Genomic DNA, 24,788 nt, shown 5'->3' with positions numbered 1-24,788 from the left:
AACAGAAAAAAGAGGTTCCCCAGAACAGAGGCTATTCTTAAGTGGAATGAGCAGCCTCAGGAGGTAAGGGAGGTGCCACTACCTAAAGTCTTCAAATGAACGATGGACAATTACTCAGGTAACTTCAATCTATTATATAAACCAGTAAAAATTAAATCTCTTGTTTGCAGATCTTCTAGCAAGATCTGGTCTTTTGATAAAATCTTAAACTCTTAACTATACAAAACACAGTTCAAAGCCACCTTTCTCATTTACCTCAACTCAAATAACTTTTGCTCTCTGGAACACAAGTAGAAAGAGTGAAATATGGAGTAAGAAAGTCTGGATTTGAATCAAATCCCAGTCACAATTAGTACTTATATATTCTTATTCAATCTCTCTAGACCTTAATTTTCTCATCTGTAAAATGAAAGTGTCAAATATCTCTAAGGTTCTTCCTGATACAAATATATGATCCTATGAAGTAGCAAAATGACAGGACCAAAGGTAGAAAGGTAAATGCATTGTTCAGCATACTGAAGCTGGAAGAAATCTTACAGATCACTTGTCACAGAATCACAAAAATTTGACTTGGAAGAAACCTAAATGTGCTTTTACAACATTCTCTGAGAAGTAGCCACCTAGTCTCTGCTTGAAGACAGTACAGAAATAGGGACCCTATTACCTCAGTGAGGCAGCCCATTCCATCTGTGGACAGCTCTAGTTATTAGACGGATCTATTTATTTTCACATATAGGAAAAATGATTTACCCAGTGTCATATAACTAGTTCAAACTAGGCAAATAGCAATCCTCCCAAATAAGACCATTTCTAAGACCTGATGAATTCTTTACCTTCCCTTCCAACATAGTTTAAATGTTCGTTGGTCTCAAAGGCCACATGAGCTAACTAGATGGGGCCCAAACAGGAAAGGATAACAAGAGTCATTGAGAACTATGCTATATAAAATCTGCATGAGTTAAAAAAAAAAAAAAAAAAGCCATGGGAATGTCACAGTTTAAATGACTGTTTAAGAATAATTAAGTTCAGCAGGGGCATCTAATTGGTATAGTAGATACCAGCCCTGAAGTCAGGAGGACCTGAGTTCAAATATGGCCTCAGACACTTAACAGTTCCTGGCTGTGTGACCCTGGGCAAGTCATTTAACCCCAATTGCCTCAGCAAAAAAAATAATAATAATAATAATAAGATTTTAACAGTCTGATGGAAATATAGATTTCCTTTTAAAAATATGCATATATCTGTGATAGGACTTAAACTAAGTAGAGAAATATGAGCAAATACATTTGGGAAAATAGATGAACTCAAACTGATATTCTTATGACATAATGTAATTTCCCCCCCATTTCCCCAATAAAATTCAGTAGTTTTGTTACAAGACTTTGGAGATCTCAAACACAAAAATGTACACATGATTCTTTTAATATATTCATCTATATAATGCTATTAACAAATCAATGATTAAGAGCAAAATAATGGCAAAACTAATTAGTATAAAGCACTTTTGAATTTATAAAAATTTTTGACATTCATTATTTTCAACAGCCCTTAAGGAAAATGGCAATTATTATAAGGTCTGTTTTAAAGGGAAGGAAACAAAGTTCAAAAAGTATTTATAAGCGTGCCCAAGATTAAATGGTATCAGTAAGCATTAGAATCAAGGTCAGAAGTCGGGTATTTGACTAGTAATACTAGTCTCCTTCCACCATACACATTGTCTAGTGAACACAATCAAAAAAATGTGACCTAAATACAATTCTAGTTCTTGGCCCTCCCTCCGTAGTTTCTGTTTTGATTTTCAAGTAAAGCCATGGGAATGTCTTCCCTGGCTAACTTGACAGAAAGTGATCTTGTCACTTAAAGGCAAGAGGATCCAAGAGAAATGCATAAAATTCAATCTTATCAACCTTCCTTTGGACAGTGGCATAAAACACTCTACTGTTCTACAGGATTCAAAAAACTTATGCTTGGGCTTTTTCTTTACTAAGAAAATCTGATACCATGAAGACCACTTCTAATCACAGGAATGGTTTCTCCGTTTCATTTGCTTTACAAAGTGTTTTCCTCACAACAATCCTGTGAAGACTGTGTATCATGCTCATCTTATAGATGAAAAAATTAAGACAAAAAGACATGATCTGATAAGCATTCTGATCAGCTGTTTTACCTTCTATGATCCTTTAGTTAGTGTTCTCTCCCTCCTCAAACTGTCAGGTATCTACTTATATTTGCAATATGAGTCCACAATAGAATTTAAGGTTCTTGCGGGCAAACACTGTCTTTAACTTCATCTTTCCATCCCTAGCACCTAACATAATATTTTAGATTGTACCTAAATGCATCTGGACTTAAGACTGAAACCCAGATCTTTTGATTCCAAGATCAGAGTTCTTTCCATTGTACAAGGATCCCTTTACCCTTTTTCTTTTCTTTGTAAGGTAGAAGAGAAAAAAGTATATATTCCACAATTCCATCACATATATCAAGTCACGTGCTCTAGACAATTATGTTAATTCATCCACGTATGTCACAGCAAACAATTTCTTCCTTTAGTTAATACTCACTGCTATACTGAATGCTCAAGAAATTCAACATGTGATTCCTATATACAATGAAGCCACTACAACACTCCCTGGCTCATCTCCTTTCATATCTCTTTTTAACATTTTATACATTTTCAATGCTAATATTGCTTTTTAAGGTTTCTTTCATCTTCCTTTTCTTACTCATGTCTACTTCCTAAAATAAGAAGAAAAATAAAAGTCAATGTAGAGGAATCTTCCCTAGGTTCCTTCTCCTGTTTTCTTATAACTTACACAAGAACTTTTTACTGAAAGGAAGGGGAACCATAAACTTTTTTCTTCCGGCCTCAACGTTGCAAATTCCATCATCAGACCTGCTGAGTACACAAAGTTTCCCACTGACCACAGGCAGCAGTGAAATAGATAAGAATTGTATCAGTAATTGCTGCTGCCACTTTTCGTCATGGCTCTATAGGAACTATGATAAACTGTCTCGATAATTCAATGGGCAAGATTTTTAAAATGCAGGAGAGAATGGATCAACATCTAATTGTATGACAATGTTTAGGATTTATATTCATAGTATTGTTTTGATATTTCACCTCAAAAATTCCTTTACCCTACAAGGAAAGCTCCCTTTTGCTCTCTGATGCTTTGGTGTATGTAATACTGCATGTGAATATTGACTACTGAACTTACAATAGCACAAAGAATATTTATTGAAGGAAATGGTGCTTATGCATACTTTGACTTTTTAGATTAAAACACTAAGCCCGACCCGACATGTTATAGATGGGTTTGCTAGAAGAGACCTAAAAAACACAAGGTCTGACACTACAATGATATTTTCTCAGGATTTTAATTCCATAAAGATTTCATGGGAAAAAATTTTTAAAAAGAACAAACCTTTTCCAAGAGACTTGTAGAAAGAAAGAATAAACAAGATTCACACAATGTAAAAATCATTTTATTTTTCTCAGGAAAACATTTGTATAAATAAAATATTAGGAAAAAAAAATTTAAAGGTGGGGATTAAGTTTGACAATTGACACACTATCCAGAATTAAGCCTCATCTCTTCTTTTATCTTATCTAGTTATACTATAAGTACATATGGCATATAAAGTCACCCACTGCCTAATTAAGAGTCATTCAAAAAGTGTTATACACAAAGCAAACTACAGGAAGGCTTTGTTTAAAGGTAGTCTAAATAAATTTATTAGTAAAACAAATCATAATATTTTTAAATACTGCCCCTCTTCCCCCCCCAAAAAAAAAATTCCTCCAGATCATTTAATTCAACTTGTTCCTAAACAGGTATTCCCTCTATACCACACCACCTTCCCAAAATACCAACTCCATGACTGTGCCACCAGACCAGCTAATTTATGACAATCTGGAATACTCTAAGCCCCAAAACCACAGTCTAACCTTCAACAAAAAACCTGTTTGGATATAAAACAAAAATGCCACTTTTCAAAATTTCATGCCAAAATGAAAAACCATCACTGACCTGCGTCTTTCTCTACCAGCCAGCTCCTTTCTCCCACATGACTTAGTGGCAGCTGCGACATTTCAAAATGATACATTCTGGGGTGTCACAGCAGAGCTGGAGCTGCTGAGCAAGACGCTGGGGAAGATAGAAGGAAAAGAAAGTGTTCTCTCTAGTTCCTAAGTTTGTTGTTTCTCTACTTCATTACTAAAAAATACAATAAATTAAATCACATAGGGCATTTCACAGGAATCAAAATGAAATGTTTGACATCTGGCCCAAAGTATTAGAAACAAGCCAACTGCTCCAAAAATAAATAAATAAATAAAGCTCAAACAGACATCATGATCTGAGATGAGACCAACAAAGCACTTTCACCATCATTGGACTTTCCTAACACTGGAGACTCTTTGCTAATGAAACAAACCTAGGGATTTTGAATTAAAGATCTTTCAAAGTACTAGAGCAGTATTAAGAATGAACACCAGTGTGTTTTAACAGAAGAAAACAAACAGAAAAGGGTAACAAAAATTTAAGAAGTATGTAAATTTCAAAATAAACTTGCAAAACAATTCATTTTGAGACTAAAAAGCTGAAATATTAACAAAAATCATAAAATTGTCAATGACGGTTCTATATTCTTTAAAAATTATTTATCCAAAAAGTACAGGGATATTTTTAAAATATCAATACTGTTGCAATATCTCATTTTATATAGTGCCAAGCAAATTAAAGTGTTTGATTTCAATTTGAAAATGAGTGAGTTTTAATTTATGTACTTTACAAATCACACTGAATGACTTTAAGATCTGTTTTCCCATATAAATCTTGGATTGAGCTGATCCTTCAACTCAATCATGGGTGATCAGATTGATAGTCTGAATTATAACATATTTTTGCAATTCTTCCTGCTTTGGATCAAAATGATGAAAACAGGCAGTATTTGGGATAAAGAAAAAAGAATCAGAGCTAAGTAAATGGTTCCCATACAAAATAATTTGGACAATCAGGCATACTATGGTAAAATTAAGTATTAGAAAGCCTATTCCACTAATAATAATAAAGAGGATATAGATAAATAGCACTTAAAAAATATTGGAATTTATTAAATATCTTGGAAATAATCTACCAAAATATCCAAATTAAATTAATTCTCTATCCATTGAAAGATCAATGGGATACTCTAAAAAATTCACAACGAATAAAAAGTCAAGAATATCAAGGTAGAAAATGAAATAAAGTAGAAAGGAAGTGAGATATGACCTACTACTACTACTACTACTACTACTACAACATACACACACACACACACACACACACACACACACACACACACACACAGTAAAATAGTGATTATCCCTAACAAGATTTTCTACCTCGTTTCTCCCTATCTTTGCTACATAGTTCCCCATATATCTAAAACATGCTCCATATCCTCCCCTCTAGCTTCTTAAAAGATACAACCTCCCATAAAAAGCCTTTTTCCATGAGTTGGACTTGAAGTGAAAATTCTATCTCAGATACTATAAATGTAACCCTGGACAAGTCACTAAGTCTTAACTTCAGTTTATTCTTCTGTTAAGACAGGGATAATAACTTCACCCAGTTCATAAGGATATTGTGAAAACTAAATCAGCTAATATTGGTTACGTACTTTGTATGTTTTAAAAACCTATACAAATACTAATGATGATGATGATTAATGATGAAAAATTCTCTTCACTTATTCTACTTCATTCTCTCTCTCATTTTTAATCCCTTGAAATCTTGCTTCTAATCTTTTCATTCACCTGAAAATGACACATTCCAAGATAAGTTAGTCATTCAATAAACATATACAAAAGCACTTTCTAAGTGTCAAGACTATGCTATGCTCTGAGAATACACCTTCTTCTTCTCCTTCCTGTACCACCCTGCTCAAAAAATGTATGACAATCCCTGCTCTCAAGTTCAGAGCCTAAAAGTTTAGGAAACAATATTCATATAACTATATGCAAACACTAGAGATAATCAATAGAGGAAAGACACTAGAAGATTCATAAAGATCCTGTTTTCTTCTTGCCCTATCTGCTGCTTTTGATAATATTAACCACCTTCTATCTCCTTGGATAATTACACCGCTATTCTCTCTTAAAATTCTTTTCCTACTTGTCCAGCAGCTCCTTCTGATTTATCTCTATCTGTCCAGCTGATTTATCTCTATCACCAAATGACATTTAGCTCTAGTTTTTTTCCTGAACTCCAGGCCTACCTTTCATACAGATGCCAAAGTAATAGTCCTAAAATATAGGCTAAAAAAGCTACTATATCTCTCTATAGTATAAATATACTATATACTATATGCCTCTAGGAATATATACAAACTCCTCTGTCTGAAATGTAAAACTCTTCACATTATGGCTTCAGTCTCAAAGTAGCTAGGTGGAACACAATGGACACCCCAGTTCAAATTCTGTTATATTCAATTACTAGCTCTGTGACCCTGGGCTAAGTCTCTCTGTGTTGATCATTATTCATGAATATATCCACTTGTTAAGATAGAACAGTATCTGGATTTCTTGTTATGATTTGCCTACAAAATATTTAAGTATAGTCATTAACATCCTTGTGACATGGGAAAGAATTGTAGATTTTCCACAGCTCCCTGAAATTAAACAAAACTTATCAACAAAAAAAAGAAGTTTTTTTGATAGTAAGAAATCTAAGGTAATCCCTTAATGATTCTGAAATACATCTCCAAGTGAGCAAGAAATTAATAAGCATTTATTAAGATACTACTATGTACGAAACATTAGATTAGTATCACATAACCACAAACATTAACTTCTCAAGAATCTTATAGAATAGAACAAAATAAAGACATTTACAAATAATCATGTGTAAAGAAAACTCTTCTATTACATCTCATAAAACTGGACCTCTACTCTTTAATCGAAGACTTCTAAGAATCAGAAGCTTACCATGTAAAGAGGTATCTACTGCAATGATGAATAGCCATAGATAGTATTAGTAGTTCTTTATACTGAAGGAAATTCACCTTCCATGTTAATTTCTACATTCTGGTCCTAATTCTTCCTCTGAAGTTACAAAGATTCAGGTTAAATTACACTAAAATTCAGGCATCCTAACTCCCAAGTGTGTGTTCTTTCCACAATCAATTCCCTTCCCAGAAAGAGACATACTCTACACAAGCTAAATAAATATCAGCTTGCCTAAAAACCAAACTAACCCCAATGACTACCATCCATTATGAGGTTCAAATGATATCTAATAGGATGCTCTCTGCAATCTAACTTTCTCTAATGAAATAATATTTGTAAAGTATTTAGTACAATGCCTGGTACACATAGACATAATGCATATAGCCTGCTTGGTTTGTTTCCCTAACTAGACTGTTAGCCCTTTGAGAGAAGAAACTGTCTTTTGCCTCTTTTTATATCCCCAACACTTAGCACAATGTGTGGCACACAGCAGGCACTTAATGTTTATTGATCAATTATTCCTTCCCCAAAAGGTACAATGTGTTATTCCAGTTTATTAGAATCAAAGATCTACATAGTTAATGTTACTAAATTATTTTCAAAAAAGGAAAAAGTTAACACCATATAACCCAGGGTTCCTCAAACTTTTTAAATAAGAGGCCAGTTCACTATCCCTCAGACTGTTGGAGGGCCGGACTATAGTAAAAAGAAAAACTTTGTTTTGTGGGCCTTTAAATAAACAAACTCCATAGCCCTGGGTAAGGGGGATAAACGTCCTTAGCTGCCGCATCTGGCCCACGGGCCGTAGTTTGAAGACCCCTGATATAACCTCTTCTCTTTCCACTCTGAAAACACTCACACAATCTCAAATAGCCTATAAAAAGAAAACTCCATATAAAGTGAAATGTGATTAGCAATGTATTTTTATGGAAAAAAAACTGCATTCCAGAATGATTCTTGATACATGCCTACCAAAGCACAAAATCAAAGCATACAGAAAACCATATTATGATGCAAAGGAAAGCATAAAGAAGAGAAACCAGGTCACATTTAAATATAACAAGCCCATTTAAACACATGGCTTTGTTAAAAGTTGTTAAATATGGCTTTTTCAAAATTTTCAAGAATTCCTCTAAAAATTGATATATCCACATAGATTTAGCTATTCTTTTATTCATAATTGTATAACATCCTGAATGAGAACAACAATGGAAGAAGCACTTAACCTCAAATGGTTAATATTTATGCTATAACAAGCTGCTACGATTCAGTCAAAACACTTTTTTGCACATAGGACAGTATAGTATGAACTCAGTTCCAAAGTGTCAATCTAACCCCCTCAATACTAACAACAAAATTTAAAGTATCTACCTTTGTCCTGTTATCTAATTTAAACTACTTACATTTCAAGCTCTGTAAAATAACACAGCAGCAGCAAAGTGTACTTTTATCTCCCAGAAAAGAAATTCTATTCCTTCAAAGCAATATTAATCTAAGAAAAAAAAAATACACAATGTTGGGAGGAGGGGTGATTTCCTCAATATAAGAATTCTTTGTGTATATATAAACTAGTATGACCAATTCAGATCTGTAACTTATAGTTTTGGAAAGATGTCCAAAGACATTAAGAAATTAAATGATTTACCCAAGATCGCAGGGCCAATATGCAATAGAGTACAAACTTGAACCCATGTCTTCCTGATTTCAAGAACAGTATCACTATGTACTATATCATATAGCTTCTCATCCAATTAAAAATATACTATTATTCAAATTAATATATAACCTATTAAAGCTAAGTATTTAGGTTTCTGGAAAGTGAATTTGATTCCAAAAGTTATGCTTAAAGTCAATGTTATGATAGTTTTGTTACTGTTCAGTTATTTTAGTTGTGTTCCACTTTTTTCATGATACCATTTGGGGTTTTCTTGGCAGGGACACTGGAATTATTTGCCATTTCCTTCTCCAGCTCATTTTACAGATGAGGAAACTGAAGCAAACAAGGTTAAAGGACTAGCTCAGGGACATAACTACATGTGAAATCAGCTCTTCCTGAATACAGATGGGGCACTCTAATCATTCTAGCACCTAGCCACCCTAATGATAATATATTTTCTACTTTTCAAGACCATTTATGTAACAGGATAATTTAGAACCTAGAAAACAAGTCTATTTATCTAAATCGAGTTGTTCATTATTTATGTATTTTAAAGCAAATTCTAGAAATTAATTTCTAGAAATTAAATGTATAGTTTATGCATTTGCTCAGTGAATTCCTAGATAGCTTAAGGTAACTTATAAAAAAAGACAGAAACTCTTTGTAAGACCTTGATATTTAAAGAAGCATGCTGTGGAAAATCTACAGTTCTTTCCTATGTCACAAGGATGTTAATGACTATACTTAAATATTTTAGTAGGCAAACCATAACAAGAAATCCAGATACTGTTCTATCTTAACAAGTGGATATATTCATGAATAATAATCAACTCATGTTACATACACATTGTTTTAAACAAAATTAGTAGAACTGTTTATTGTGTTTTATTCCCTCCTCCCCCCCCCCAAAAAAAAAAAAAATGGAAAAGTGGCTATAAGTGGGACAATTTAGAATTATACCTATGGTTACAGTTCAACATCATAGACTGAAAGAATTCCCAAGGTTTTGCCACTTTTAAAATTATAAGAGTATGCCTTGAAGTGTCATGGTCAATAAACCTGTGTTAAAATGTGACATCTTTAAGTAGGAACTTTAAAAAATTTCTAAAGGTATAGAGAAATCCCTGCCCCCAACACTCCCATCCCACCCCCCCACTAAAGTATTATTCTAATTATGAGTCTGGCCTTATTGACTTGTAAGACACCTTGATATGATTATTGTAGCATGTTTAGTGTTCAGACTAATATCAAAGAAAAGATTTTCTAATCAGGTCATTTCTACAATGCATTTAAATCACATAGGTTCCAAGTGTCAGTGGTTCAAAAGAATGGAAAAAATTCAAATAGCAGGACAAAATGCTTCCGAATGTTAAAAGTTTTGAATTTCCCACAAATACCCACATTATTTCAAAAGGATAAGTTTTCATAATGAAAATGTAAGAGAACCCTGCATTATTCAATCAAAAAAGGATTACAGATTCATAGAATATCTTTTTTTTCTTTAAGTGCACTTTTCAAAACAGAGATGACAAAACTGAGTATATAATGAATAGCTAAAGGTTTCAAGAAATACATTTTATTTATCAGTAGCTGTAATAACAGACTGACCTAAAAGTGATGATGATCTGGTTTAACACTGTATTTCTACTGATTTATAATACAGGTATATATCTATTCTCCATACCACAGCAAGATATTTCTTTATTTCTAAAAATAGGATTCAGGTACTGTATTTTGTTTAGAATCATAATGAAGGGGGGAGGAATGTATTTTTGCTTATCCTCAAGTCATATCAACTAATCTTTATATAAAATGTTAATGTTTGAAAACTCTCCAGGAAATGAAAGTGTCTTACAAGAAAGCTCTTTCTTTTTACCTGACTAGGAGTAAAAAAAGTGATATACTAATCCCAGTTTAGGGCAGCTAGGTGGCACAATGGATAGAATGCCAGGCCTGGAGCCAGGAAGCTTTATCTTCCTTCCTGATCAAATCTGGCCTCAGACATTTACTAGCTGAACAAGTGAGCCTGGGCAAGTCACTTAACCTTTTTTGCCTCAGTTTCCTCATCCATAAAATGGGCTAGAACAGGAAATAGCAAACTATTCCAATATCTTTGCAAAGAAAAATCCAAATGAGGTCACAAAGAGTCGAATATGAGGGAAACAACTGGACAATAACAATTCCAGTTTCACTAATGACCTACATATTACTAAGTATCAGTTAATTTTTATCTTGATTTCCTTACCTATAAATGAGAGCTAATATGACTTGCCCAGTCTAAGTGAGACTACTGTTGTTTTGGAAATCAAATTAGATAATATAAATTACTCTGAAATGTAGAAGGCTACATATGAATGCAAGGTAGCATTACTGTTACATATCTTTTTTCTTTCTTCATCTCCCCTCTAAATTTTTTACTTCAATCTTTCTGTTCCTTTCCCTTTCTTATACACTTAATCAGTTTAGCCCTACTGGCTGTATTCAATCTGAAGGATACTTACTCTTATTAAGAGGATAGTCTACTCTTAAATTAACAAAAAAGAACTCTACACTCTTATCTACTCTATGTACAGTTATTCTAATGAAAGTTTCTTCACCCTGCAGGGAAGAAGAAAAGACTGCCAAAAACAACAGAATGCTCTCAGTTTAGTTTTCTGGTCCGCATTTGTGGTCAAAGAATTTCTCAAGTTATTATAACGAAATTAAAAACAGAAAGTCACACAAAAAGCCTAGATTTTAAGTCATTTTTCCTTTCCCTGCTGTGTTTTCTGAATCAAAAGGCTATGCCCCTGGATAGTCATTACATTCATGGAGAGTGCCATGCTGGGGAGAAAAGGAAAAACAGCTTCAAGTTACAATGAAGCAATTTCTCACCTCCTAACAGCATAAGAGAACACAGTAAGTTTCACACCAAAGAGAATAGAAAAGTCAATCTGTTCGCAAGTTTCCAGCTTTAACCAATATAGTCTTTTAAATAAGCTAGAGTTTTTCTACAATAAGATTCTTTTAAGCCTATTTAAGTGATTTTAGCTCTGTGCACAATGATGATATCTTACCTATCGTTGTCTTCCTTTGTTGAAATACACTGTACTAAATAGCAAATTAGAAGAACATTAATTCTAGTTCTAGCTCTGTCCCTAATATACTGAACTTGGGAGTAAGCTATTCTTATATAGGCTTCAGTTTCTTCCTTTGTTAAAAAAAAAAAAAAAAAAGGGAGGGAGAGTGGGGGGGAAAGAGATGATTTCCAAAAGTTTTTGATCCTCAGCCCAGCTCATATTAAAAACCTTTTACATAAAGCTACAACCTAAGTAATTTGTCTAATCTTGCTTTGTGACAAGTATAATCATTTAATCTTTAGCTTCATTCTCAATTGCCTAAATCAGACTACAATGTCCTTATGAATAAGAATCTCTCTCTTTTTGTTTTTGTTTTTTACAATTTCTTTAATTCTTGCTCTTCACAGAAATATCTCCAAATACTAGATATAATTACTATTAAAGTCACAGAATGTTATAAACCTGAAAGTAATCTGAGAGATTATTTAGTTCCCTATTCCTCCACTTCAACCTCATTTTACAAATGGGGAAACTGAAGAACTAAGAGAGGAAATTGTTTGTCCAAAGTCACATAATAAGATAGTAATAGAGGTGGGATTAAATGATGTCTTCTGCTTCCCTGAAAGGAACAGATGATTAAACAGGTTCTAAATTCAAAAAAAAAAAAAAAAAAAAGTATACTTTCAAGTTTTGCAAAAGGAAATGTTCTTTACCCATGATTCTTCTTTAGTGATTGGGTCACTACAGACATTATTTCTATAGTATACAATGTTCTGAATGCTATGGTCACTCAAAAATTGTTTAATGATGACACAGCACATCTTTAACTACTGATTTTCACTTGCTACACCCTTCAATTATTTCAGATCTTCCTAATGATATGGATATAAATATTGAACACACAACTTCATAGATACTAATTTGTTTTTTTCTTCAAAATTAATCATGACAATTCTTTACCTAATTAAGCGGAAGTTTGTTGACTTAATTTTTCTCATCCTTGTGATGCCAACAACCATTTTTATGTGGCTATTTACAGAAACTTTTGGTGCTTTGAAAGAGTATTATTTCAATATATCCTAAGTAACTATAAATATTCACTTATCTGAAGTAAATATGGCTAATTTAAACATTAGCCAAAGGGAGCTAAAAAATGAATACAGAAATGAATTAAATAAAAACTTCATTGTTTATAGATGGTAGGTTTTGCTTTGCTAGACATGGATTGATCGTTTCTAAATTTAACTACTTTCATCTGCTCTATACTTACTAGAGCCCATCTCTCCCCAAGCTCTTTCAAATCCTGCATATCCTAAAACAGCAGAATCAAATTTAGTTAGTACAAATAACCCAGATTAAAACGGAAATGGAAAATGTCTACCAAAATAAATAAAAGTAAAACATAATGTTAATTTGTGATTTTCTGAGTTAATAGCACAGATACTCACCAGAAGGCAAAAAGAGTGTTATTCGGAATTAAACATTCAAGCTTATATTATTGCTTACATGGTAACAAAAATCCAGAGATAAACTCTTCAGAGAGAACATAATTTTCCCCCATATAAGAAAAGTATAAGAACATGCATTTCAAGCAACATTTTGATTCTAAATTTTCCAAAATTTGACCTGGCCATGGAACTACAAAAAGTCAACTCTGTGATCTAGGTATGCTCTTCCAATGCAACAAGGAAAGCTGGTAGGTTTTGCTCAGCTAGCCTCTGACAGTAACAAAGATTAGACATTATAACCTACTCAGGGGAAAAGTACTCTGTGAGAATTTTTCTTTCCTTATTTAATGGCAAAGAGGATTTCCTTTTCTCTGCAAGAGAAAAATGCCCTAAGAATGAGAAAATCTGAGACATACCTTACAATCCTAATAATCTCCATAAAAATGCAATAGATCCCTAAAATCTAAGGTGGAACTAATATCTCAGATTATAGAGATGTGATTACTTGATAAGAATAAAAATGATTAAAGGCTATCATATCACTTTTTAATATATCTAATAATTATTGCTTGAATTATAACAAACCAAGAAAAATATTTACCAGTAAGTGGCAGCTAAAGAGTATTTAGGGGGAATCAAGATTCCTGAGGCTGGGAGCTTGTGGACTTTTAAATCCTTGTACATTCTTTATTTGTTCAATTTCAATCTAATCCCAAGGTCAATGTTATAATGTGACTTAAAAGTTCTCCAGAGATTGTCAAATAGGATGGTTATTTATCAAGCCCCTGCTCTACCAAAAAATGGAATGATCAACTGAAAAATTTAAGTGGATACCAAAGTAGAAAGAGAAAACATAACAAAGAGTTAACATAACAAAGAGTTAACATGCTATGCCAACCCAATCTCTTCTCAAAGACACTGTCCTCTATGATGGCTATGATTCCACCCAACAACAGCTGTTCATGATAATCAATGTCTGACAGTTCAGAGAAAGCCCTTAATGTGTCGCTAAGGGGCAGTTCAACAGATGGCATAGTGACTTACAACCAGAATCATTAATTACATTCCCTTATTAGTCCCGGGGCACAGAGCTAAAAATGCTTCCTCAGTGAAAGATGAACATTTCAGATAAATGACCGTCTGGTATTGCCTATGCAACTCCCTCTAGGACTTCTGGTCATTGCTGATTTCTAGTCAAAATGATGCTATTTTTACAGCCATTTCCCATTTTCCAGGTTCAAGCCAGCTATGAGCATGAAGTTCTTACCACCACTATTCATAATTACTCCCATCATCACTGCAGGTAAGGATAATGTACAACATGCACATTATTCGTTTTCTATCTCACAGTTAGATGACAGTGTTGAAATACAAACTCACTTAATCTTAATCATCTCACATTTGAAAGCCTGAAGACTTAATTCCATTCCCCTCTAAACCAAGGAATTTATGTTTTTTGAATTGAAACAAAGGAAAGTTTCCCCAGTTCTCTTTACATCCTTTTCTATTTGGGCTACATTTACAAAACTAACATATTTAAGCCAAATTCATGGGTATGATTTTAAAAAATAAAATTTAAAAAAAAAAAAAAAAACACCCTGCTTTTCTATGGGCAATACTCTCCAAGAGCCACAGATGACAGTACCTTTCCATAGATTACAGGAACAAGGAAAAGTATCTTAGTTATCTTTAGAACTTTCCCAGCATATAACCCAGTACACGGTACTTAAATATTTGTTGAATGAATATTTTCTTAAAATTGAATGAACTGTTGGAGTGGCTAACAGCAGGTATTTGTGTGGGAGGATACTCAAAGACAAATGCTCCCAGTCCTTCTCCACAAAAAGGTTACATGTAATGTGGCATGTTCTAAGTGTTAGAGGATAATAATCCTTTATTTTCCCTCACTGTTGATGAAAACCTAGCAGGGATATAAGAATGAGGTTTAAATTTCATAAAATGAAAATCATGAAATTGCTGAATTAACAGCACATGAACCTTTAAAGTACACTGGTTATTGGTTTTAGCTCAGAACTAACTTTGGAAATGACTAAAGAAACTGGTAGGCATTCGCCAACTTCTATCTGCTTATATTTTTCTATTTCAGTGCCATTCCTGTTGCCTATATCTCAGGCAACAAATATTTTACCTGTGTTGAAAGTGGTATGTTAAAGAGTAGGCTCTAAAATATCAAGACTAGGAATTCATTAAGTTTCTTTATAAGGCTTATTTTTCCTTGTTATAAGAAAATATGACCAAAATTTACAAAAAGGTCCAAACAACTCTGATACCTAATAGAATTTCCCCTTCTCACATTCAAATAACTAAATAAATAAAGTGGTAGTTTCAAGGATCATACCCACTGAGTGGTATAAACTACAGGGAAGGTAACTGAGAGATTCTAGTTCACTTTGGATAGTACTTACTTCTAGTTTTTTCTCCTTTTCTGTCAAAACATCTTTCTGGTTCTGGGTATACTCCACCAACATGCGTGCCAGCTGGCGTCGATCTTCCAGTTCTGCTGCCAGTCGCCCATTATATTCTGCTAGTAACAAACACGCTTCATCCACCGTCTTTGAAAGACGTTCAGCAGCCTCTTTGTCTAAGCACAAATGTGACCCAAAAAAAAAACAAAAACAAAAACAAAAACAAAAAAAACAAACAAAAAAAAAAAAACAAAAACAAAAACAAAAACCCAAACCTGAGACAACCTACAAATCACATGGACATGGCTAAGATTTTGTGAGGGGTGGGCAGGTGGATTGGGGACAGAAATGGTCAAAGGACTTCTCCCCAATAAACACAGTCTTTTTTCAAATCTGGGCTTGGAGGAAAACAATGAAACTGTTAAAACTGGATGTCCACCCTCATCTGGACAAACTACTGAGCTACCTCAGGTGAAAGAGTTCTGGAGTGCAAATCTGACAAAAGGATACCTAAATGCGCCAATGTATAAAAGCACTATGGGAATGTTAACATCCAAACAAAAGAGGCAATGACTCTGGTTTTTAAAGGTTAAACTAAAAATAACTATTCATTTTTTCTATTACATTTCTGTTTGTTACTTTATTTTTCCTTCAAATAATGCCAGATATTTACTATTTAGGGATGGTGGTGGTGGTCCAGACCTGTCATTTCACTGACGCAGGAAACTTCTGATGAGCAAATTCTCTCTATTAAGGCAAATCAGCAATTGTTTTGCAGTTTTTAATCTTAGAGAGAGAGATCTGAGGACCTCACATGCCCAGGGTCACAAACAGTTTATATCAGAGGCAGAATTGAATCCAGATTTTCTTGATTAGAGGATGACTTTCTAACACTATCCCATATTGTCTCTTATTAGAACTACACATATGCAAGGAAGTAGCATTTTTAAAAACTAAAAGGAGTCATGATATACTCTACATTTCAACATGATTTTTAGGCTCAAGGCAGTATTTTTGTAGAAATTCAACCCACATTTGGTATTACTCAAATAGAAATTCAGATTTCAATATGAGCTACGTTTATATGCCTCTGAGAACAAATAAACATGCCCTCAGTCCAATATAGTATGAAAGCTTAAACCATCAGCAATAAGCAGATCTTATAATTCAGTGTATAGCAGATATTTTCCCCCTCTTTTACCTTGGACCCAAAGGTCTCACCTGTAATTTTCTCTAGAAGTGAAACATCTTGGACTTCTTGTGGTAGTGAAGCAATTTTCTGCCTCACAGTAGCATCACCTGATGCAGCATTTTCCAAATCCTGCAGGGCTTTGATTAGTTCTTCAGTCTATCAGAAATAAAGCAAAGAAAGTACAGGCAGAATTTTAAATTTCTTAAAAATTAGTTTAAGTTAAGCAAGGTGAAGATTTGTTTTAAAAACAGCTACTCCAGAGAAATTTATAGTTTCTATCCTGAAAACTTACACTACAAAATCCTATTTTCCCACTTACCAATGGTATAGTATTAAAAAAATATATAGAAACTTAATACTGGCAAGACAAAGATGAAATTCTACACTCTACCTTAAAGATCACATTTCAAATATATTCATGGTAAAAAGAACCCAAGATAACATTTTCTGTATTGACTTACACAGTATGTAGAACTAATGCTAAGGCACAATAACTTAAAATAAGTTTTTTGATAGCTTTTCTGTTTATACATTGCCTAAAATTTCCTCTATACTCCTCTTCTTTCTCTATCTATAAAACTCTCTCATAAAAATTATTTTTGCGAAAAGAGAGAAAAGAGGAAAAAACACAGTAAAATTGATTAATACATTAAAAAAAAAAAAGCTGTTATTTACGATGTTCCACATAGGAACATGGAATGCTTGTGTAAGAATCGAAAGAGGTATCTATCTTCTCATATCCTTTCTTTTGGGATATGCTTTTTTGGTACTTTTATAACCACTTTTTTTTGTTTTATGGTGATTCCTTCCAATTTTCATTGTTACAATCATTATGCATATTATTTTTTGGGCTCCGCTTCATTTTGTATCAGTTCATAAAAGTCTTTCTATGTGTCTTTGTATTCCTCATAGTCATCATTTCTTATAGCACTAATATGCCATTAAATTCATGTAGCAGAAATTATTTCACCACTGCCTAATTGATGAATTTTCCTTTGCTTCCAATTATTTGCTAAATGCGCAATATTTGTTGAGGAGAAACCCAAATGTTTATTGAATTTAAAAAATGTACAGTGCATGTTTCAAATTATTTCATGAATTTGTCAAAAAAAAAAAATCACAACAGGAACACCAATTTTCTAGGAAAATCACTAATGAGTCACCATTTTTAAAGCTAAAAAAAAAGTATGGAGCAGCTAGGAGGCATAATGGATCGAGCCTTGGCCCTAAAGTCAGAAGGACCTGAGTTCAAATCCAGTCTCAAATACTTGATGTATTAGTTGTGTGACCCTAGGCAAATCACTTAATTCAGATTGCCTCATCAAAAAAAAAAAAAAAAAAAATCAAGTTCATAAGTAGAAAAAAATAAGGCCCCATATATATCAATTCCATGCCATTCAAAAATATTTGTTAAATTATTATGTGTACAGTTGAGTAGGGATACAAAGGAAAAAAATAAAACATTTTCTGATATTAAGGAATTTACATTCTATTGGGGGTGGGAAAGAGGGGAGGGGCATGCAAATAGAAACAAGTTTAAATACATTAAATACAAAATAATATCAGAATAAAGGGATCATAATAGCTAGAGTAGGAGGCAACTAGAAGGTGGGGAATGCAGAATCAGAGCCAAGATTTAAAGGTAGGTGACATCTAAGCTGTGCCTTGAAGGCTACTAGAGATGACAAAAAAGAGAACAGCTTATGCAAAGACACTGTGGTAGGAAATGGAAAATCATTGAACCACATTTTAGAAACAGATAGGTCAGTCTGACTAGAACACAGAATGTATGAGGGAAATTAACATAAAATTAATCTGAAAAGAGAGAATACAAGCAAACTGTGAAAAAATAATACAAACTTAGGGGGTCATAGGGAGTCCCTGAGGCTTCCCAACGAAGGAAGTGATATGGTAAGCCCTGTGCTTTACAAATATCAATTGGGCAGCTATGTGTAGGATCAACTAAACAAGAAGGAAGCAATTCAAACTAGAGACATGGATTAAAAGTCTAGGGTAACAATCTAAGTGAAATAATAAGGACCGGAACGTAAGCAACAGTTGTGCAAGTAAGGGGAAAGAGTTAAATGTGTGAGAAAAGGAGAATCAACAAGTCTTGGCAACTGCCTGAACACGGGGTAGGGAATAAGAGGAGGTAGGTTAAAGAGTCAAGAGTTGAAAATTATTCCAAAATTCCAAATCTGTAAGAAAATATTTATATCAAGTTCAAGCCAAAAAAATAAAAACAAACAGAAAAAAGATTGGAAAGAAAAATACAAAATATTTTAATAGTCACAAATTATCCATTTTGTTTTCATTTCAATAGCTAAAAAGCTATTCCTTTGAAATTATTATAATTCTCTAGTTCTTTATAATTTACAAATATAAAATTTATATCTTATGTGATCATTTAACTACTCACCTCCCACACACTTAAAAGAGATAAGAACCAGAGAGGCTTTTACACAAACTTTTATTTAGACTAACAGGAATCTATAATACCACAAAAGTCCTCCTCTAATGTTTCATCTCTGATGGGTCCTATTGAGGTCGAGCAGCATCAATAAGGGTACAGTATTAGACTACTATGTCTATGGTTAGTCTAGAATCAGTTTAGTTGAGAGAGACTTGATATCAGGTCAGTTACTAAATGATGAATTTCTGAACTATAGTAATTAATCTAACAAAGCAGGGACAACATATGTGCACACAACTGCAAAGTTTTAAATCTATATTAGCAGAGAGATTCCACGATAATAAGTTTAAAGATCATTTGAAGTAATACATAGTATCATCAACACAATTTGCTAAGGATCTAAAATATGCAAGATACTACAATGGCATAGTGATATAAAAGTTATTAATACAAGCATACAAATGGAATTTTAATAAATTAGTTATGACTTGAAAAACCCCAATCTATCCTATATACACACACACATTATTATAGTCAACTATAATAGTATATATCTATATATGAATCAACTCTAAATTACAATAGCACATGAGAACAACAATGGTTTGTAAACCATTACCAAAAAAAAAATCTTCCTAGCTACTAATTCCTCAAGAACTATATACAAATTGGGGGGGGGGGGGGGGGGGGGAGAATCAAATCTTAGTCACTGCTTTAAATAAAGTATCAAAGAAAAGCCATCTAGTTATTTGGCAAGATAGTTATGTAAGAGAGGTTCAGCAGAGCTAACCACTTAAATTTTTTTTTTTAATTGGCAATTAGCACCACCTTGTGGTTATATTTTCAATTTTTTTAAATAATTTTTTTATTTAATATAAATTTCTTTTTTAAATAAAATTTTATGTCTATTCTTTTGTATTTATATTGCTTACACTTCTCATTCCATTCCAGTTTTCCCTCTTTCCAATACCTTAAAAAAAAAAAAAAAAAAAAACTGACTATATGCAATGTTCTACCATCTACGGAGTCCCACCTCTGCAAAATAGTAGATAGACCTCTCTACCCACATTTTTGGGGGCCAAGCCTCTATACAGTTTGACAAAAGACATTTTCTTTTTTGGATAAAAAAAAAAATCTTAATAGTTTTCCTCACTACCCTCTCTCCTACATAAGAGTATATCCCATCCCATAATAGTATTTTTTAAAGACAAAAAAAAAAAAAAAAAAATCAGCAATGTTCAATACATTTTAAAAGTCCAAAAACATGTGCAACACCTGAGAATCCCCAATCTCCAAAAAACAAAAAAGAAGATTGGGAATATACTCTTATGTTTTTCTGTCATGCTTCAGATATTTAAAAATTAGAAATAATAGTTAAACTGGAAACCCCCTCACTCCCCAAAAAAATCCCAAACACCATAGAAATGATAAATAAAACTTAAAGCTAGTGTTTTGTAATGACTAATAAAGCTAATAGATTTTCAACTAATCTGATTAAAAAGGAAAAAAGTCAATAAAATATCGAATGAGCAAGATTAAATCATAAAATTAAAAGGAATGAGAACCTGTTATGCAAAGTTATTTGTTAATAAAATTGAAAATACAAAAAAAAAAAAAAAAAAAAAGGAGTACCTTCAGAAATATAAAATACACAAACTGACAGACTAGAAAGAGATCAAAATAACCCAAATCTAAAAAAGAGGACAGAACTAGTTGTAAAAGAACTATCATAAAAACCCTAAAAAAAAAAACCATTTGGGGTTTTCTTATCAGAAACACTGGAGAGGTTTGCCATTTTCTTCTCCAGTTCATTTTGCAATTGAGGAAACTGAGGCAAAGAGGCTTAAGGACTTGTCCTGAGTCACAGAGCTATTAAGTATCTGAGAGGTTAGATTTGAACTCAGGAAGATAAGCCTTCCTAACTTTATGCCTAGCACTCTATTCAAAGTACCACTTAAGTTGCCTGCAATAATTAATCCCTACACTTTTAGTTTCAAAAACTGAGAAAGCAAGCTCCCTACCAGAATCTTTTAATGACAAATATTATAGTCCTAACACCTAAACCAGGCAAGAATAAAAAAAAAACAGAAGGAAAACCATAGGCCAATATCATTAATAAGTATCAATTTTTTAAATTTCAATAAAATCCTGAGACTATAGTAAATGATCCAAGAAATCACTCATTACAGTGCTGTATTTCTATAGGAATGCAAGGATGATTCAACATTAGAAAAATAGGAAAACAATAGCTGACACAGTTAATCATATTAAAAGTCAAAATACCCAAAAACCACATAATAACCTTAAGGCATGAAGGGGAAAAAAAAAAAAACTTTCACAAAGTACAAACTCATTTATGCTTTAAGAAAAAAAAGGGACAAAGTCCTTTTAATATTATAAAAAGCATCTATTTAATTTGCATGACTTCAGATGTATGATGGGCATTATTTCTTGCTTTCTCAATAGGTAAGGATAGAAAGAGAATTTCGAGCTAAAAATTAAAATGAAAAAATAAAGCCAGAAACAAGTATCATGTAAAACAGAGATATACTAGAATATTTTCCAATAAATAAGTCAGTAATGCAAATATGTCCTTTCTGCCCACTATTACTTGATATAATTCTGGAAATGCTTGCAACAAGACAAGAGAAAAAAAAATTAAAGGCATAAAGATAAGTAAAGAAGAGATGAAACTATTCCCATTTGCTGGCAATATGATGGTAAATTTGGAAAATCCCAAGTGAATTAGCGAAGATATTAATCAAGATAATAGCTTCAGCAAAGTTGCAGACTAAAAAATAAACCCTCAAAAATCAACTGCATTTCTATATAACAACAAAATCCAAGGAGAATATTAGTATCAGGTGAATATTAAAACACAAAAAAAAAGATGTACAGATTCAATTACAAAGTTCTCCTTAAAAAAATAAAGAACTTAAATAGCTGGAGGAATACTCAATGCTCATGACTAGCAAAATAAAAATGACAATACAATGAAAGTTTATACTTTTAATGTTACATCAATCAAATTAGAGGTAGCTATAAATGGCACAGAGAAAAGAGCACCAATCCTGAACTCAGAATGATCTGAGTTCAAACTCAGCCTCAGAACTTCCTAGCTGTGTAACCCTGGTCAACTTATTTTAACTCTAACTGGCTCACAAATAAAATAAAATTTATTTTTTTAAAAATCAAATGCTAAGGGGATCCTTTAGAGAGCTTGATAAAATAATGATAAAATTCATTAAAAAAAAAAAAAAAACAATAGATCTATACTATCAAGAGAAATGATGAAAAGAGGTCAGAATATAAAGGAAACAGCACTCCCAGTCCTCTTGCTCTATTATAAAACTGCTATCATCAATACCATATAGTATTAATTAAAAAAGAGTAGATTAATAGAATAACTAGACCAAGAAGGATCAGAAACAATGTAATTCACTAGCTATTGCAATCTTGGCAATTTTCTGTGATTTGGAATTTAGCTCTTCAGGGACCAGAAAGAAGTAGGGAGGATTACATTCTTTTACAAGCTCATAGTTCCAAAAGACTACTATAGTCTTACTGTCTGGAAAAATGTGAATGATGAAACAGAAGGTTCCGAGTAAGGTAAATTAGGCATTACTTCCTAGAGTGTTTACATTTTTTGGTGTTCTTGGTATCCTATACCATCGACAGGTGAAATTATTTTTGTTCTGATATTTAATTTGTTTCAGAAGGTTGATGGGTTATGAGATTCAGGAGGGGGGAAAGTTCTAGTGTCCTATCTTCTTGGTCAAATAAATGGAAGTCCATAACATTTTCAATTGTTTGTGTAACTGTTCTTTCAATTTATAATATGGTAGTCTTTATCTTAACTTTTTTCCCCTGGCTTTCATTATTCTACTTTGCATCAGATCATATAAGTCTCTCCCAATTTCTCAGTATTCATTACATTTGTTGTTTCTTCCAGTATGGTAATATTTTTTTACATTCATGTACAATTATTTAACCACATCCCATTTGACAGATACCTACTTTGTTCCCAGTTCTCTGCTATGACACAAATACTGTTATAAACATTATGGTATTTTGTTAGTGACTTTCTTGGGGTATATACCTAACAATGAAATCTCTGAGTCAAAATGACATTTTAGTCACTTTATTTGCATAATTACAACTTGTGTTCCAGAAGAGGTATGTAGATTTGTACTTCCACCAACATACATTGGTTTGTCTTTCCATAACTTTTCCAATACTGTTCCAACACAATGCTATTCAACTAACTGTCTTGTCATTTTGATAATTTGCTGTGTATGAGGTGAAATTTCAGGGTTACTTTAATTGGATATATTAATGATTTGGAACATTTTTTCATACAATTTTTTTGAAAACTGTTCACATTCTTTGACCTTTCATCTATTAGGAAAAGATTTTTGTTTTGGATTCCTGTCCATATATCTTGGATACTATATTCTTACAGGTATTTGATATAAAAGTCTTTTTTTTTTTTTTTTTTGCATGGCTGTTTCCCTTTTTGTCTAAAATGTGTTAATTTTGTTGTGCAAAAGCTTTCAAATCAGATAATGAAAATTTCTCTTTCAACTGTTATAATTGCTTCTACTGGTTAAGAATTTCCCTAAAGAGTAAATCTTAAGTAGTTTATCCCCATTCACTTGGACATACCAAGAGAGGGCCTGCAGTTGGATCTTGGGGAGAATAACTTCCAGGGTAATCATCATCTTCATCTTCTTGTATTTGCTGAAAGGTTCGCTTAAGAGATTTCTTCTCTTCTGTGGCTACATGACAAAGAAAAATTTAAAAAAGAAAAGAAAAGAAAAGAAAACCGAGTCATAATCTTAAACAATATGCATTATTTCTTCCATGCAAACTGAGGGTAAAATCTTCACAAATTCTGAAAAAGAAAAAGTTTTAACATTTTAACAAAAAATGTCATGGGTTTTTCACCTGGTCTCAGAGACACCCACAACTAAGTATGACCAAAGGTGGTGTTGGTCCACATCAGTTTATACTAAGATGAAACAAAACTTTTCTAAAAGCTATCTATTTAATTTTAAAGCTGCATCATTTTAAAAGAAATTTGACAGAAAAGTAAAATAAGAAACATCAAGCAATGTGGACCTGACTCTGCCACCTAAGTCCTTCAACTCACTGGACCTCAACTTCTTCATGTTTAAAATGAAGATGCTGAATGTGGTCTCAGATAATTCACACTTCCCAGCTGTATCACCCTGGGCAAGTCACTTAACCCCAACTGCCTGGGGGAGGGGGAGGAGAAAATGTTGATTTAGATTCTAAGGTTCTCCTAACTATAAATTAATGCTCTTATAATCCAATTTATTTAAGTAATCCAATATTACTGAGATTGCAGAGACACCATTATTCTTTATACATAACTTTTAATTGCTGTGGCTTTAAAAAAAAATAATGAAGACAACACATAAAAATTCACAATCAACAAGTTAAACCTTTTTCAAATACATACTTTCTTAATATGCCTTTATAAAATAAGCCCAATTTCACTTTAAAATAAAAAATAATTGCCAAGAAATGCAAATGAAACTACAGGGTTCAGAAATGACATCAATTGTTCAAAAGT

The 24,788-nt window shown here is 32.8% G+C and overlaps 1 protein-coding gene across 6 annotated transcripts in view; it reads right to left on the bottom strand.

Annotated features, from left to right (window-relative positions):
- The window catches only part of RPRD1B (regulation of nuclear pre-mRNA domain containing 1B), a 76,865-nt gene that overhangs the window by 22,543 nt on the left and 29,534 nt on the right, over positions 1-24,788 (bottom strand). For 5 of the 6 annotated variants that reach the window (XR_007950862.1, XM_051979355.1, XM_051979356.1 and 2 more), the window contains exons 4-6: positions 23,855-23,967; positions 16,806-16,932; positions 15,585-15,760 (exon numbers count right to left, since the gene is read on the bottom strand). Coding sequence is in view for 5 of the 6 variants with exons in the window: in XM_051979355.1 (XP_051835315.1) it covers positions 15,585-15,760; positions 16,806-16,932; positions 23,855-23,967 (416 nt within the window). In the remaining variant the exon portion in view is untranslated. Of the gene's footprint in view, positions 1-4,061; positions 4,152-15,584; positions 15,761-16,805; positions 16,933-23,854; positions 23,968-24,788 lie in introns of those variants that run through there. The other variant, XM_051979359.1, reaches the window with a different exon arrangement.

This window comes from Antechinus flavipes, chromosome 2 (assembly GCF_016432865.1).
Source record: "Antechinus flavipes isolate AdamAnt ecotype Samford, QLD, Australia chromosome 2, AdamAnt_v2, whole genome shotgun sequence".
NCBI lineage: Eukaryota > Metazoa > Chordata > Mammalia > Dasyuromorphia > Dasyuridae > Antechinus > Antechinus flavipes.
Note: the sequence above shows the minus strand (reverse complement) of the source record. Positions and strands in the feature narration are given on the sequence as shown.